Source organism: Amblyraja radiata, chromosome 4, assembly GCF_010909765.2.
Source record: "Amblyraja radiata isolate CabotCenter1 chromosome 4, sAmbRad1.1.pri, whole genome shotgun sequence".
In the NCBI taxonomy this organism is placed as follows: domain Eukaryota; kingdom Metazoa; phylum Chordata; class Chondrichthyes; order Rajiformes; family Rajidae; genus Amblyraja; species Amblyraja radiata.
The window spans coordinates 10045302-10059537 of NC_045959.1; the positions used below are offsets into that span (position 1 = coordinate 10045302).

A 14236-nucleotide genomic window follows, 5' to 3' on the forward strand; every position below is an offset into this window, starting at 1 on the left:
AGGAAATCCAACTTCCAGGCACAAAACCTCTAAAGCTTCTTTGGAAAAGGACGCAAAATTTGAATTGACAAAAACTTTCATCTGCCTTTAATTCCAATGTTGACAGAATTGAATTATGATATATGGCGAAAAATTCCTCCCAAACTGGCATCATTAAATGGACTACATGGTTTCACCAACACCTTGCATTCTGTCACCAGGTTTTATTCCAATGGAATCCAATGGACTGAATTTGAGAGGCAGAGTACAATATGGTGAAAGTAAGCATGCAGGTACAGCAGACAATGTTGACCTTCATAGTGAGGGGATTTGAGTATAGGAGCAAGGAGTTCTTATACTCAATTGTACATGGCCTTGGTGAGATCGCACCTGGAGTATTGTGTAATTTTGGCCTCCTAATTTGAGAAAGGACATTTTTGCTATTGAGGGGGTGCAGCGTAGGTTCACCAGGTTAATTCCTGGTGTGGCAGGACTGACATATGCTGAAAGAATGGATCGACTGGGCTTATATTCACTGGAATTTAGAAGGATGAGAGGGAATTTTATAGAAACATACATAATTCTTAAGGAATCGGCCAGGCTAGTTGCAGGAAAAATTTTCCCAATGTTGGGGGAGTCCGGAACCAGGGGTTACAATAAGGGGTTGGCCATTTAGGACTGAGATGAGGAAAAATATTTTCAGCCAGAGAGTTGTGAATCTGTGGAATTCTCTGCCACAGAAGGCAGTGGAGGCCAATTCGCTGGATATATTCAAGAGAGAGTTAGTTATAGCTATTAGGGCTAACAGAATCAAGGGATATGGGGAAATAGCAGGAACGGGTTACTGATTCTGGATGACAGCCATGATCATATTGAATGGCGGTGCTGGCTCGAAGGGCCGAATGTCCTTTCCAGCACCTATTTTCTATGGGGGGTTTTTTCTATGTTTCCATGGTGATGGAATAATATAGAATATTTGGTGCTACCAGTTCAGGACGTGTTTCTTAACAGGGCAACATAACACAAAGCTTATTTGGAATATGCAACACAGAACCAGGCCATTCAGCCCAACTGCTCCATGCCACAGTTTGTTTCACTCAAGCCACCTGTCTTTCCCTATTTACCTCTATCAGATCAACTCTCCTCCCCTTCTCCTCACAAGCTTCACTGAAATACATCTTCATTATTCACTTCAATCACATTGCTCATTATTTATCTGGAAACCAGTCCCTTCAGCACACAATACACATACTCGCGCTCCAGAAAGCCCCCCCCCCCCCCCCCCCCCTCCCCACTGGCCACCAATATTGGAATTGGTGGAGAGGTGGAATATTGCGTTGGGGGACCAGCCCTCCCGTGTGAACATGGGACCCAACGGGTCCCACTTAGTCTAGTTGCTCATTATTTTTCTGGGGAGCTCTCGAGCTCTATCACTTTAATTCAGATAAAAGGTCTTCATATGAAAACATTAACTATTTCAAGAGTCAAGAGTCAAGAGCCAAGAGTGTTTTATTGTCATATGTCCCAGATAGAACAATGAAATTCTTACTTGCTGCAGCACAACAGAATATGCAAACATAGTATATGACAAACGAGAGAGAAATTTATAAAAAATATTTTTAAAAAGAAAAAAAAGAAAAAAGAAAAAGAAAAGGAAAGCTCAGTGTGTATATATATACACATACTCACAACATACCCATATATATATATGTGTGTGTACACATACACACATAATCAAAAAACAAATGAAATAGTGCAACAATAATAATAATAATAGTCTATTGTAGTTCAGAGCCTATATGAGGCTGTGGCTGTAAGGCAGAAACTGTTCCTGAACCTGGACGTTACAATTTTCAGGCCCCTGTGTTTTCAGGCCACCTTCCTCCCAGTGTGTGGCCAGGATGATGTTGGCTGCCTTTTTGAGGCAGCGACTCTGATAAATCCCTTCGATGGTGTGGAGGTCAGAGCCGGTGATAGACTGGGCAGTGGTCACAACTTTTTCCACTCCCAGACGTTCAAGTTGCCGAACCAGACAATGATGCAACCAGTCAATGTGCTCTCTACTGTACACCTGTAGAAGTTCAAGAGAATCCTCTTTGACATACCGAATCTCCATAATCTTCTTGGGAAGTAGAGGCGCTGATGTGCTTTCCTTATAATTACATCAGTGTGCTGGGTACAGGAAAGATCTTCGGAAATATGCACGCCCAGGAATGTTAAGTTTTTGACTTTCCACCATCGTCCCATTGATATAAACAGGATTGTGGGTCCTCATTCTTCCTCTTCCAAAGTCCACAGTCAGTTCCTTGGTTTTACTGATATTGAGAGCCAGGTTGTTGTGCTGGCACCATTTGCTCAATCGGTCGATCTCACTTCTATATTCTGACTCATCATCATCTGCAATTCGTCCCACAACGGTGGTGTTTTCGGTGAACTTGATGATGGAGTTTGCGCTATGTCCGGCTACACAGTCATGAGTATAGAGTGAGTAGAGCAGGGGGCTGAGCACGCAGCCTTGAGGTGCTCCCATATTGATTTTAATGAGGGTGAAGTATTTCTGCCAATTCGAACAGACTGAGGTCTATGGATGAGGAAGTCGAGGATCCAATTACAGAGGGATGCGCAGAGTACCAGTTCCATGAGCTTGGTAGTCAGCTTTTTTTTGTATCAAAAAAGAATTTATTTAATTTCAACACGATACAAAAACCAAAAAAAACACAATCCGTGGTGACATAGCCACCCCCATGTTACAAAATCATCAAACAACTATGTTACAAATATTCTAATAACTACTATACTACGCAGTCAGTTGATAAGACCCAAAACAAGCAGAAAACTTAAAAACAAGTCTCTGCAACGTCGCAGCGATATACAAAGATGTTTAAATGTATCGCTGTGCCTCCTCTGAAATCCTAAAAAGATGTTTAAATCACTTATTTCTGTATCTGGATGGGAGCTCCTGTAATTATGTTCTCTACAGCTTACCCCCTTAGTCTAGTTCAGTTAAACACTGAGTCAAGCACTGGATCAACTAATTCTTTATTCTCACTAACACAAACAGCAGCCCCTACAAGCTAATCACAAATAAAGACCATATAATACATTTATTGACAGTTCCCTAACCCAATCACAAAGTACCCCATTACATTGTATCCACAGAAATTTCTAGTTGGAAGACAATTCACTAAAGTAAAGAAACAGTTCCCCAGGCAGTATAAACAATTTGGACAAGGCTCCACACTTTAACCAATCACAAGATAACAGCACAAACACTCTGCAACATAATTAACAACACGTTACAACACTCCCATCCTATGAGCAATCCTATTCATGCATTTGCAATCCTTCTCAGCTCTTCTGCAAAACCTTCATACATATTAACACTAAGATGGACATCTGGACCTCACCTTATCCTCAAATTCGTCCCAGAGTCCAGACATCATGGAGCCATGACTCATAGCCCTGTAACTTTTCACAGAAAGAGGACAAGCAGGCTTTGCAAATGCAGAGATTCTCTATTTTGTGACATCTTTCACTTGGCCAATATTATCACTCCAAATCACCACACCTCCCCAAGTAACTAGCTTGGAGGGGATGTTGGTATTGAATGCCAAGCTGTAGTCAATAAACAACAGCCTGATGCTACCAGCTGTGTATGTCTAACATTTTCCGTTTCTATTTCAGATTTCCAACATTTGGACATTTTTTTTGTTATTTTCTACCATAATGTAATGGAAAGTGAAAATCCCTATTATGGGATTTGTAGAGTGGTTCCTGTGCTTTAATAGTTATCGCTACTCCCATTGTATACTTACAGCAGTACAGGGAAAGGGGAAGGAAAAACACAATATGATCCCTATACATCAGCAATTTCAACACACACAAGATACATTATTGTTTATGTACTTCCTATAATATGAATAAAACTTGCAGTCAGGCGCATTGCAGTTGTGCAGAGAACAGAAGCTGGTCACCCAAGACCAATCTTGTCCTCTAATATCTGACAGTACTCTCCGAGGCAGATAATACTTGAGAGCGAGGTTGTACTATTTGCATGCAGCAGAGAACAAACTCAGTCATTGAACTGAAGCAAGTTATCGTAGAAAACATTCTTGCATGAATCATAAGTAGAGTCAATGTTAATGGAAACCAACTTGTTGTGGTGAAAGGTAACCACCATGGAAAGAAACACACAGCAAGCCGTTTCATTAACGGAGCTCAGACTGAACTGCTCAACTGGAAACCACTGCAGTTTAAACTACTGATGCAGCAAAGCCAACTGTTCAGAAATTTCCAACATTCTTTTTCCTGGAATAGCAAATAAAGACTCAGGAATAACCTTGGTTCCCTTTGGATGCCTTTGAATGTGAACACTGGCAAACAAACTAAATTTAATAGAGGAACAATTAAAAATATTAACAACAGATACCCACAATCCTGTTTATATCAACGAGACGATGGTGGAAAGGGTCAAGAACTTCAAATTCCTGGGCGTGCATATTTCCAAAGATCTTTCCTGGTCCCAGCACACTGATGCAATTATAAAGAAAGCACATCAGCGCCTCTACTTCCTGAGAAGATTACGGAGAGTCAGTATGTCAACGAGGACTCTCTCGAACTTCTACAGGTGTACAGTAGAGAGCATGCCGACTGGTTGCATCGTGGCTTGGCTCGGCAACCTGAGCGCCCAGGAGAGAAAAGAATGCAGAAAGTTGTGACCACTGCCCAGTCCATCATCGGCTCTGACCTTCCCACCATTGAAGGGATCTTTTGCAGTCACTGCCTCAAAAAGGCTGCCAACATCATCAAGGACCCACACCATCCTGGCCACACACTCATCTCTCCACTGCCATCAGGTAGAAGTTACAGGAGCCTGAAATCTGGTACATCCAGGTTCAGGAATAGCTGCTTCCCCACAGCCATCAGGCTATTAAACACAAAATCAAACAAACTCTGAACTATAACAGCCTATTGCACTTTATTTATGTGTATATATAAGGTCTATGGTATATAGACACACTGAACTGTTCTGTATTTATGCTTACAATATTCTGTTGTGCTGCAGCAAGCAAGAATTTCATTGTCTCATCTGGGACACATGACAATAAAACTTTTTTGACTTTTGACCCTTGACTCTTAACAGATCTAAAATCTGAATCAGTTATCCTATTGAATTTTAATCTGGCAGGTTCCAAGCAGAGATAGAGCAGAATTCACAAGGGGTGTAACATCATATCTGGAAGCAATCTTTTAGATATTAATGTCTCCAGATGCCTGTGTCTGGGGCTTCTTACAACAAAGCAGGGTACAAATTAAATGGTAGGACACTGGGGAGTTGAGGAGAGCAGAAAAATTTGGATGGGGGTGGGGGGGTATATCACGCTATGAAATTGACCATGTAAGGAATTCACCTGTAAGTGAAGAATGAGATTTGGCTTACCTTCATCAATCAGTGTATTGAGTACAGGAGATGGGACATTATGTTTCAGCTAAACATGATGTAAGGCCACATTTGACGCACGCTGTACAGTTCTGGACACTATTATAAGAAGGGGGTCATTTAACTGGAAAGGGTGAGGAAAGGATTTACTAGAATGTTACTGGGTCTGGAGGGTTTGAGTCAGAAAGAGAGGCTGATAGGCTTGGTTTAATTCCCTGGAGTGTATGAGGCTAGGGTGACCTTATAAATGTTTATAAAATCATGAGGGGCATTGAATAGCCACACAATTGTTTCCCAAGAGTAGGGTGATCGACCGTGACTGTTGAGGGCCTAGGTTTAAAGGGAGAGGGAAAGATTTAAAAGGGACCTGTGGGGAAATCTTTTCAAAGTGGGAGGCGGGTACATGGAACGGGCTGCCAGAAGGAGTGGCGGTGATATCTGAAAGACACTCGGACAGGCCAATGGATAGAACAGGTTTGGAGGAATATTGGCCAGGCACGGGAAAGTGGACTAGCTCAGTTAGGCAAACTAATCGCAGGAGCAAGTTGGGCTGAAGGGCTTGTTCTGTGCGATATAGCCTAATGATTCTGGGACTCTTCTCAAGACTCAGAAGCCCAAACCTGATGAGTCAGACAGTCCAGAGTCTACCAGGGACCTATGAGGCAACACAGTGTGGAATCTCTGAAATACCGTGCCTCCATAATGTTTGGGACAAAGACCCATCATTTATTTATTTACCTCTGTACTCCACAATTTGAGATTTGTAATAGGCAAAAATAACACATGGTTAAAGTGCACAGTCATGTTTTATTAAAGGGTATTTTTATACATTTTGGTTTCACCATGTATAAATTACAGCTGTGTTTATACATGGTCCTCTCATTTCAGGGCACCAAATTAATTGGGACACATGGCTTCACAGGTGTTTGTAATTGCTCAGGTGTGCTAAAAGCCTTCTTAATGCAGGTATAAGAGAGCTCTCAGCACCTAGTCTTTCCTCCAGTCTTTCCATCACCTTTGGAAACCTTTATTGTTGTTTATCAACATGAGGACCAAAGTTGGGCCAATGAAAGTCAAAGAAGCCATTATGAAACTGAGAAACAAGAATAAAACTGTTACAGACATCAGCCAAACCTTAGGCTTACCAAAATCAATTGTTTGGAACATCATTAAGAAGAAAGAGAGCACTGGTGAGCTTACTAATCGCAAAGGGACTGGCAAGCCAAGGAAGACTGGCAGGCCAAGGAAGACCTTCACAGCTGATGATAGAAGAATTCTCTCAATAATAAAGAAAAATCCCCAAACACCTGACCGACAGATCAGAAACATCTTCAGGAGTCAGTGCTGGAATTGTCAATTACCACTGTCCACAGAAGTCTTCATGAACAGAAATACAGAGGCTACACTGCAAGATGCAAACCACTGGTTAGCCGCAAACATAGGATGGCCAAGAAGTACTTAAAAGACCACAGTTCTGGAAAAAGGTCTTGTGGACAGATGAGACGAAGATTAACTTTTATCAGAATGATGGCAAGAGCAAAGTATGGAGGAGAGAAGGCATAGAGACGAATAATAGAGACAAATAAATAAATGATGGATTTTTGTCCCAAACATTATGGAGGGCACTGTATATGTTAGAAGTGGACTAGAACAAGTCCCACACTTGAAATCCCTCTGGAATCCAATTTCCAGCATTGCTACCTGTCAACATGTCTTCAGTTTCCAAATGTTATTTATATTCAGAAACATTTAAGATGTGATTTAATTTTTTTTTGTTTTGTTTTAAACTAAAATTTTAAAAATACATCCGCTACAAATACCTTTGGGTGTAAAAATATTAGAAACCTCAGCAATTCCCTACTCCACCATTGAACTTCATGGGGAGTCCAGCAGGAAAATCAGCAATGGAGCCTAGCTAGAAAATTCAGAATTTCTGCTTTCCCACAGGAATCCTAAAAAATGATCACTGTTCATACTGCAGATAGTTTGAAAAAATTCAACAAAATGACCCAGATCCCTTTTATGAAGTACGTTATCTTAGAATAGCTGACCATTCATTTGTGGTTTAATACTAGAGGTATAAGGTGAGAGGGGGAAAGTTTAATGAGATGTGCGAGACAAGTTTTTATTTTACACAGAGAGTGGTAGGTGCCTGAACACTACATGCTGGCAAGGTAGGTGCAGAATCAGATACATTCGCAAAGTGTATGAGGGATTTAGACAGATATATGAATATGTGGGGAAGGTGGAATAGTTAGATTAACATCATGGCCGAGCAGACTTGATAAGCCAAAGGGCCGGTTCATGTGTTGTATTTATGTTTTATTTTTGATTAGTACGGGTGTCAGGGGTTATGGAGAGAAGGTAGGAGGATGGGGTTAGGAGGGAGAGATAGATCAGCCGTGATTGAATGGCATAGACTTGGTGGGCTGAAAGGCCTAATTCTGCTCCTATCCCTTATTATGGTTCTATGTTCAAGTTGTGCATCATCCTAAGTTGGAAGTATATAATCCGTTGCTGTGCCTAAATTCTGAAACTCCTTACCCATCATTTTAGGAGTACCTTCACCTTTTAATAAATAGGCTATCTACCAACCTACTCAAACAAAATCACTGATGGTCAATAAATGCTGGCTTCACCAGTGACTTCCGGACATTCCCAAGACATTCTGTATGTATATCTGGAGCAAGAAGGTTATCGTAGAATGAAGGGGTAATCTAGGTATGGAGCTAAGCGATGTAGGTGCGATCCTAAATTAATATTTCTCATCTGTATTTACCACAGATAAGGACATAGAAGATAATGAGTTCAGGGAAAAGTACATGGCATAATGTAGAAACAGGGAACTGCAGATGCAAGTTTGTCAGATGCAAAAGCCCTTGAAAAGGTCATTTTAAGTCAACTTATACCTTACCTTCACCAAAACACTATCTTGGAAACTTCCCAATCAGGTTTCAGGGCCCACCATAGCACAGAGTCTGCCTTGTTGAAGGTACACAATGACCTACTGCTCACCGTTGACTCTGGCGACTGTGCAATCCTGCTCCTTCTTGACCTCAGTGCAGCATTTGACACTGTCGACCACACCATCCTAATTGACCGTCTCCGGTATGGGGTTGGTATTGATGGCACTGCCCTGAGATGGTTCATCTCTTACCTCAAAGGTAGGAGTTTCTCGACTAACAGAGGCAACTCATTCTCCTCCCCAGCTAATCTCTGCTGTGGGGTTCCACAAGGTTCCATCCTTGGCCCCATTCTCTTCTCCCTGTATATGCTCCCCTTAGGCCAAGTCATTGAAAGGCTCAGCATTTCCTTCCATTGCTACGCAGATGATACCCAACTCTATCTCCCCCTGAAGCCCAAAAACCAATCAAATCTGTTTAACCTTACCCACTGCCTCGAGGATATAAAGTGTTGGATGGCCCAGAACTTCCTCCAACTAAACGAGAGTAAGTCTGAGGTCATCCTTCTCGGCCCCTCAGACTCAATCAAAATGATAGCAGGCAGCCTTGGAAGCCTTACCCCACTACTCAAACCTCACGTCAAAAACCTTGGCGTGATATTTGACTCAGCACTGAAATTTGACAAACAAGTCAATGCCGTGGTAAAAGCTAGCTTCTTTCAGCTTCGGACGATAGCTAAAATAAAACAATTCCTCCAGTTTGATGACCTGGAAAAGATCATCCACACATTCATCTCCTCCCGCCTAGATTACTGCAACTCCCTTTACACTGGCATCAGCCAATCTTCCCTGTCCCGCCTACAACTGGTCCAAAACGGCGTAGCGAGACTCCTGACGGGCACCTGAAAAAGAGACCACATCACCCCGATCCTGGCCTCTCTCCACTGGCCGCACCTTTGCGGTTGCAGCCCCTAGACTGTGGAACAGCATCCCCTTTCCCATCAAAACTGCCCCTTCCATCGACTCTTTTAAGTCAAGACTAAAGACTTATCTATACTCCCAAGCCTTTCCTGACGTCCTCTGAGTGAGGGCTACATGTATATATGTATGTAGTTTGTTTTGTTGTGCTATTCTTATAACAAATGTAAAGCACTTGGGCCAACGAGAGTTGTTTTTTAAATGTGCTATATAAATAAATGTGACTTGCCTTGACAAAAAAAAAAAAAGTGCTGGAGTAATTTGGGTCAAACAGCTTCTCTGGAGAGCATGGATAGGTGACATTTCAGGTTGGGACCCTTCTTCAGATATAGTGGTGAGGGAACAGGTGGAGAGGGGAAGAAATTTGAAAAAGAGGAGGGGCAGGACAAAGCCTGGCAAGAGATAGTGAATGCAGGTGAGGAGAGTTTTTGGTAGGCAGATGGTTGGACAAAGGTCAGGGAAGAATAGACAAAAAGTGTGAGATAAGGATAGAAGAGTTCCAAATTGTGAAACCAGAAGGAATGTAGGTGGAAGAGGGGGGGCACTTGGAAAGAGGCCACCACCACAATGAGTCTGAGGAAGGGTCCTGGCAAAAATGTCACCTATCCATGTTCTTCGGAGATACTGCCTGACCAGCTCAGTTACACCAGCACATTGTGCATTTTTAAATATACTGTATGCTTGCCTTTAAAGGTTGGGGATTAGACTATAAAAGTTTCAATGTTATATTGCAACTTTACAAAATACTGGTTATACAGTACTTGGAATATTGTATGTAATTCTTTTTGATGCACAACAGGAAGGATTTGCCTCTGCTGGAGACAGTGCAAATGATATATACAATGATGTTGTCTGTGATGGGAGGACTTTAGGAAAGGGGATTGATGAATTAACTCCATTTGTTTTTCCCAAGTAGTGAAGAAGGCATGACCTGATAGAGATATATAAAATTATGAAGCATTGACAGGGGAGATAGTCAGAATCTTTTCCCCATTGTTGGGATGTCTAAAACAATATAGCATAAGACTAGACTAAGTGGGACCCGTTGGGTCCCAGCATCACACGGGAGGGCTGGTCACCAACGCAATATTCCACCTCTCTACCAATTCCAATACTGCTCGACAGTGGTGGGGGGGGGGGGCTGTCTGTTGCGCTAGTATGGGTGTTGCGGGCCAAAGGTACTGGTTTCCAGAGGGCTAATATAGACATTGTGGGCCGTATGGATGCTTGGGCAGACAACCAACTGTTGCAACGATTTTAAAAGCCAAGCCAAGGCAAACAATTGGGCTGCAGCCACCTGTCAACCAAAATTCATTTTGTGAACACAAACTTGTTAAAAAGGCGAGGCAACAATTGGGCTGCAGACACCCGACAACCAAATTTCATTTTGGGAACACAAACTTGTTAAAAGGGCGAAGCAAACAATTCGGCTGCAGCCACCCGACAACCAAATTTCATTTTGTGAAAACAAACTTGGGCTGCAGACAACCAAAATTTATTTTGTGAACACAAACTTGTTAAAAAAGGCGAGGCAAACAATTGGGCTGCAGACACCCGACAACCAAAATTCATTTTGTGAACACAAACTTTTTAAAAAGGGCTGCAGCCACTTTACAGCCGCATCGAGGGGACTCACCATGGAGTAGACGTGCATTCAGTGTTATTCGCAGCTTAGAGAGCCGTGATCCTCTCGCTTCCTGGGTCTGGCAGAGACTGAGTGAGGCACGACACTTCCTGGTTTTGTTGTCCCTCCCCCTGCCGCCAGCGGGGGCAGCAGAGAGAATGGGGAATTTTGTAAAAACATTAATATCTCTCTTATTTTTCATCGACGGAAAAAAATCCTCCGCACTCATACGGGGGAGGGGGGCTCTGAGCGAGATGGCCTAAAATGACGGCCGTAGGTGGCGGCGTTCTCTCGGAAATCGCAGCACAGTCGGCCAAAAGCGGTCAAGTTCAGAGATTTAGTAATATAGATTTAGGTGAGAAGAAGAAGCCTTAAGGGGAGGCGATTGTACAAGGATAAAACATTCAGCATCTAAAATTATACAATTATTGTACAGCTTCAATTTTAACCGTTTAACCTGAAAATAAGAGAAAAGAAGAGAGAAAGAACAAGAGAGGGAAAAAGTGAGAAGTGAAAAGATAGCTCGAAAAAGCACATAGAAAAGACCCCTGGACTACCAACGTAGTGTGGCCAAAAAGTGAATAAGGATATAAGAGAAATTAAGGGTTTGAGGGGATTTTTTTTTTTTTTAACAAAAACACACAGAATGGTTGATATCTAAAACTTGCTCCAGAGAAGGTGGTGGAGTCAAGTCCAATCACCATGTTTATGAGATATTTACAGTAGACCTGCATTGGAGTGAGTATGATCTCGAAGGATGTGGACATAATTCAGGCAGATGGGATTAGTATAGATGATCATAAAGGTCAGCACGGACATGATGAGCCAAAGGACCCATCTCCGTACTGCACAACACTATGACTCTCTGGAATTGTTTTAGCTATTTAATAATAATAATAATAATCATAATAATAATAATAATAATAATAATAATAATAATAATAATAATAATAATAATAATAATAATAATATATTTTGTTGTCATTGCACATAAGCACAACGAGATTTGGTATGCAGCTTCCATCTGATGTCATAACTTAAATAACTAATAAAGTTTAGATTTAGATACAAATAGATATATTTGTATTTACCACGAGATTAGAGGACGTTTGTATTACCTTCACAAACAACTCAATTGAAATAGTGAGGCAGTATTTCCCTCCCACAAAGCCATGCCTTTTCAGAAGGGCTACCATTAGCCTAGTATATAGTCACAGGACTATTAGTAGATCACAAGAAGAATCTCTCCTCATATATAATTGCCTGCTTACGTTTGGTATAGGTATTCTTGCAAACTATTGACAAATGTATATCATAATCTGTGTCATTGGTTACATTATTGAAAGTTAGCTTTGGTTGTGATGGACTGAGATACACAGATCGTGGGTTCAATTTCGGATCTATGGTGAGGAAGCAGATGCAAAGTGAGGGGATGGAGAGAGAGGGAGGGGGGAACAGACTGGGGGGGTCGCGGGGGGCTGGGAGGGAGGGGGGCAAACGGACAGGGAGGGCCTGGGGGAGAGGAAGGCTGATGACGAGAGAGCTAGATAGGGCTCTTAAAGATAGCGGAGTGAGGATATGGGGAGAAGGCAGGAACGGGGGTACTGATTGTGGATGATCAGCCATGATCACATTGAATGGTGGTGCTGGCTCGAAGGGCCGAATGGCCTACTCCTGCACCTATTGTCTATTGTCTAAAGCAACTGTAATTCTTTAGGCTAAAAAGTATGAAATCAGTCACAGTTATGGGCCTTAGTTCCTTTTTACTGACATTTGATGGTAAAGGCATCTTGGTTGTAATTCAAATACTTTGTCATTGCTCAGGGCCTGAAGTAAACAGTGCATGTGGAGACAAATACCAGAACAATAAAATAGAGGAGGGAGATTGGGAACCTGTGATGATTGGTAGCTCAAAGCATGTACAGAATGAATGATAGTAATTTGTATACATCATTTTGTTGCTGCTGTATTACTGAGCAGTGGCGTTGCCTTCCTTACCTTCTTTGGCGAGCCAGTGAATTTGTTTGGGGATGGTGGATTTTTATTATTTTTGACATCTTTGACAGGTTCCTGTTCCAGCGTGTTGAGCACATATTCCTCCAGATTGACTAAAGCCTCCGACTGTGTTTCTGTTGCCTTTGTTTCCTTTCTCAGTTGCTCTTTTTCATTTAACAGTTCTTGCTTTTCTCTTTTCATAGCAGCTAACTCCTTCATGACCGACTCCAGTTTCTGCCGCATCTGTCGTACTTCCTCCCGGGCCTTGTTTCTTTCTGCCCTCACCTTACTCCATTTCTCTCGCCAGTTGGCAGTGCAGTCTGACCACCAGCGCATGGTTTTCTCCATCTGAGCAGCTCTGGCCCTGACCTCTTCCAACTCCCGATGATACAGTCCTTCAATACTGTCCCAGTCACTACATATATCGGCATGCTTGGTCACTTGCTGTGGTAAAGGAGATGGGGATGCGATTTGGAAACTGTGAACTGATGAATCAGTGGTTAGCATCCTCTCAGATTGGTTGCTTTGTCCAATCTGGCCATATAGTTGTCCAGGTGAAGACTGTTGAACCTTTGGGGTCTGTGACCCTTCACCTCGTTTGGCATTGGAGTTTGAGCTCATTATTTCTTCCTTAAAAGTTCCTTCCTTCAGCTCTTCTTGCACTTGCTAAAGCCTCTCATCTTCAATTTCCTACAGAAAGAACGAAAAAGTATAAATTATAATGTAAAATCTTGCAGAACAAATGGCCTCTAAACATTTTAAATTAATATTCTATGCTTTCATATGATCATTATACAACACAAACTATAGAATTGATCAAGCTCAGTAAAGAGTTATAAATATGTTGGACACAGCACATCTTGAAGAAACGCGACTCTTCCTAATAGATAAAACAGACCAATTCTTAAAGAGTTGGTCTCCATTTATTGACTTCTTGGTTTCAACCGGCGCGGCCTTGTCGGCTTTGGAAGCCGCGGTCCCCAGCTAGGAAACGGCCGTTGCAGGTGGCCCAGCCGCTGAGAGGACTCTCCCGACGCTGGGGCAACACCACCCGGTGAGAACGGCCAGGAACATCGGGCCTCCGTAGAGGCAATTGCGGTGGCCTCAATAGGCCTGACTTTGGGTGAACTGGGGATGGGGACTGGACACTGTGCCTTCCCCCACAGTGGTATCCATTGTGGGGGGATGATTTTTTGTCTGTAAGTAAACATGTTAGTCTGTGTCCAAGATGGCTGTCGGAAGGGAGAGTGGACGCTGGCGCGCTTTAGCTGCCGCTGCTCTCTCTTCACATTGTGTTTTTGATTTTTGTTGTCTTTGG

At 42.4% G+C, this 14236-nt stretch overlaps 1 protein-coding gene across 3 annotated transcripts in view; it reads right to left on the bottom strand.

The window, feature by feature from the left end:
* The window catches only part of ccdc102b (coiled-coil domain containing 102B), a 506740-nt gene that overhangs the window by 396042 nt on the left and 96462 nt on the right, over positions 1 to 14236 (bottom strand). For all 3 annotated transcript variants that reach the window (XM_033018931.1, XM_033018930.1, XM_033018932.1), the window contains exon 2: positions 12922 to 13608. In XM_033018931.1, coding sequence (XP_032874822.1) covers positions 12922 to 13539 — 618 coding nt within the window. In that variant the 5' untranslated portion in view covers positions 13540 to 13608. The remainder of the gene's footprint in view (positions 1 to 12921; positions 13609 to 14236) is intronic.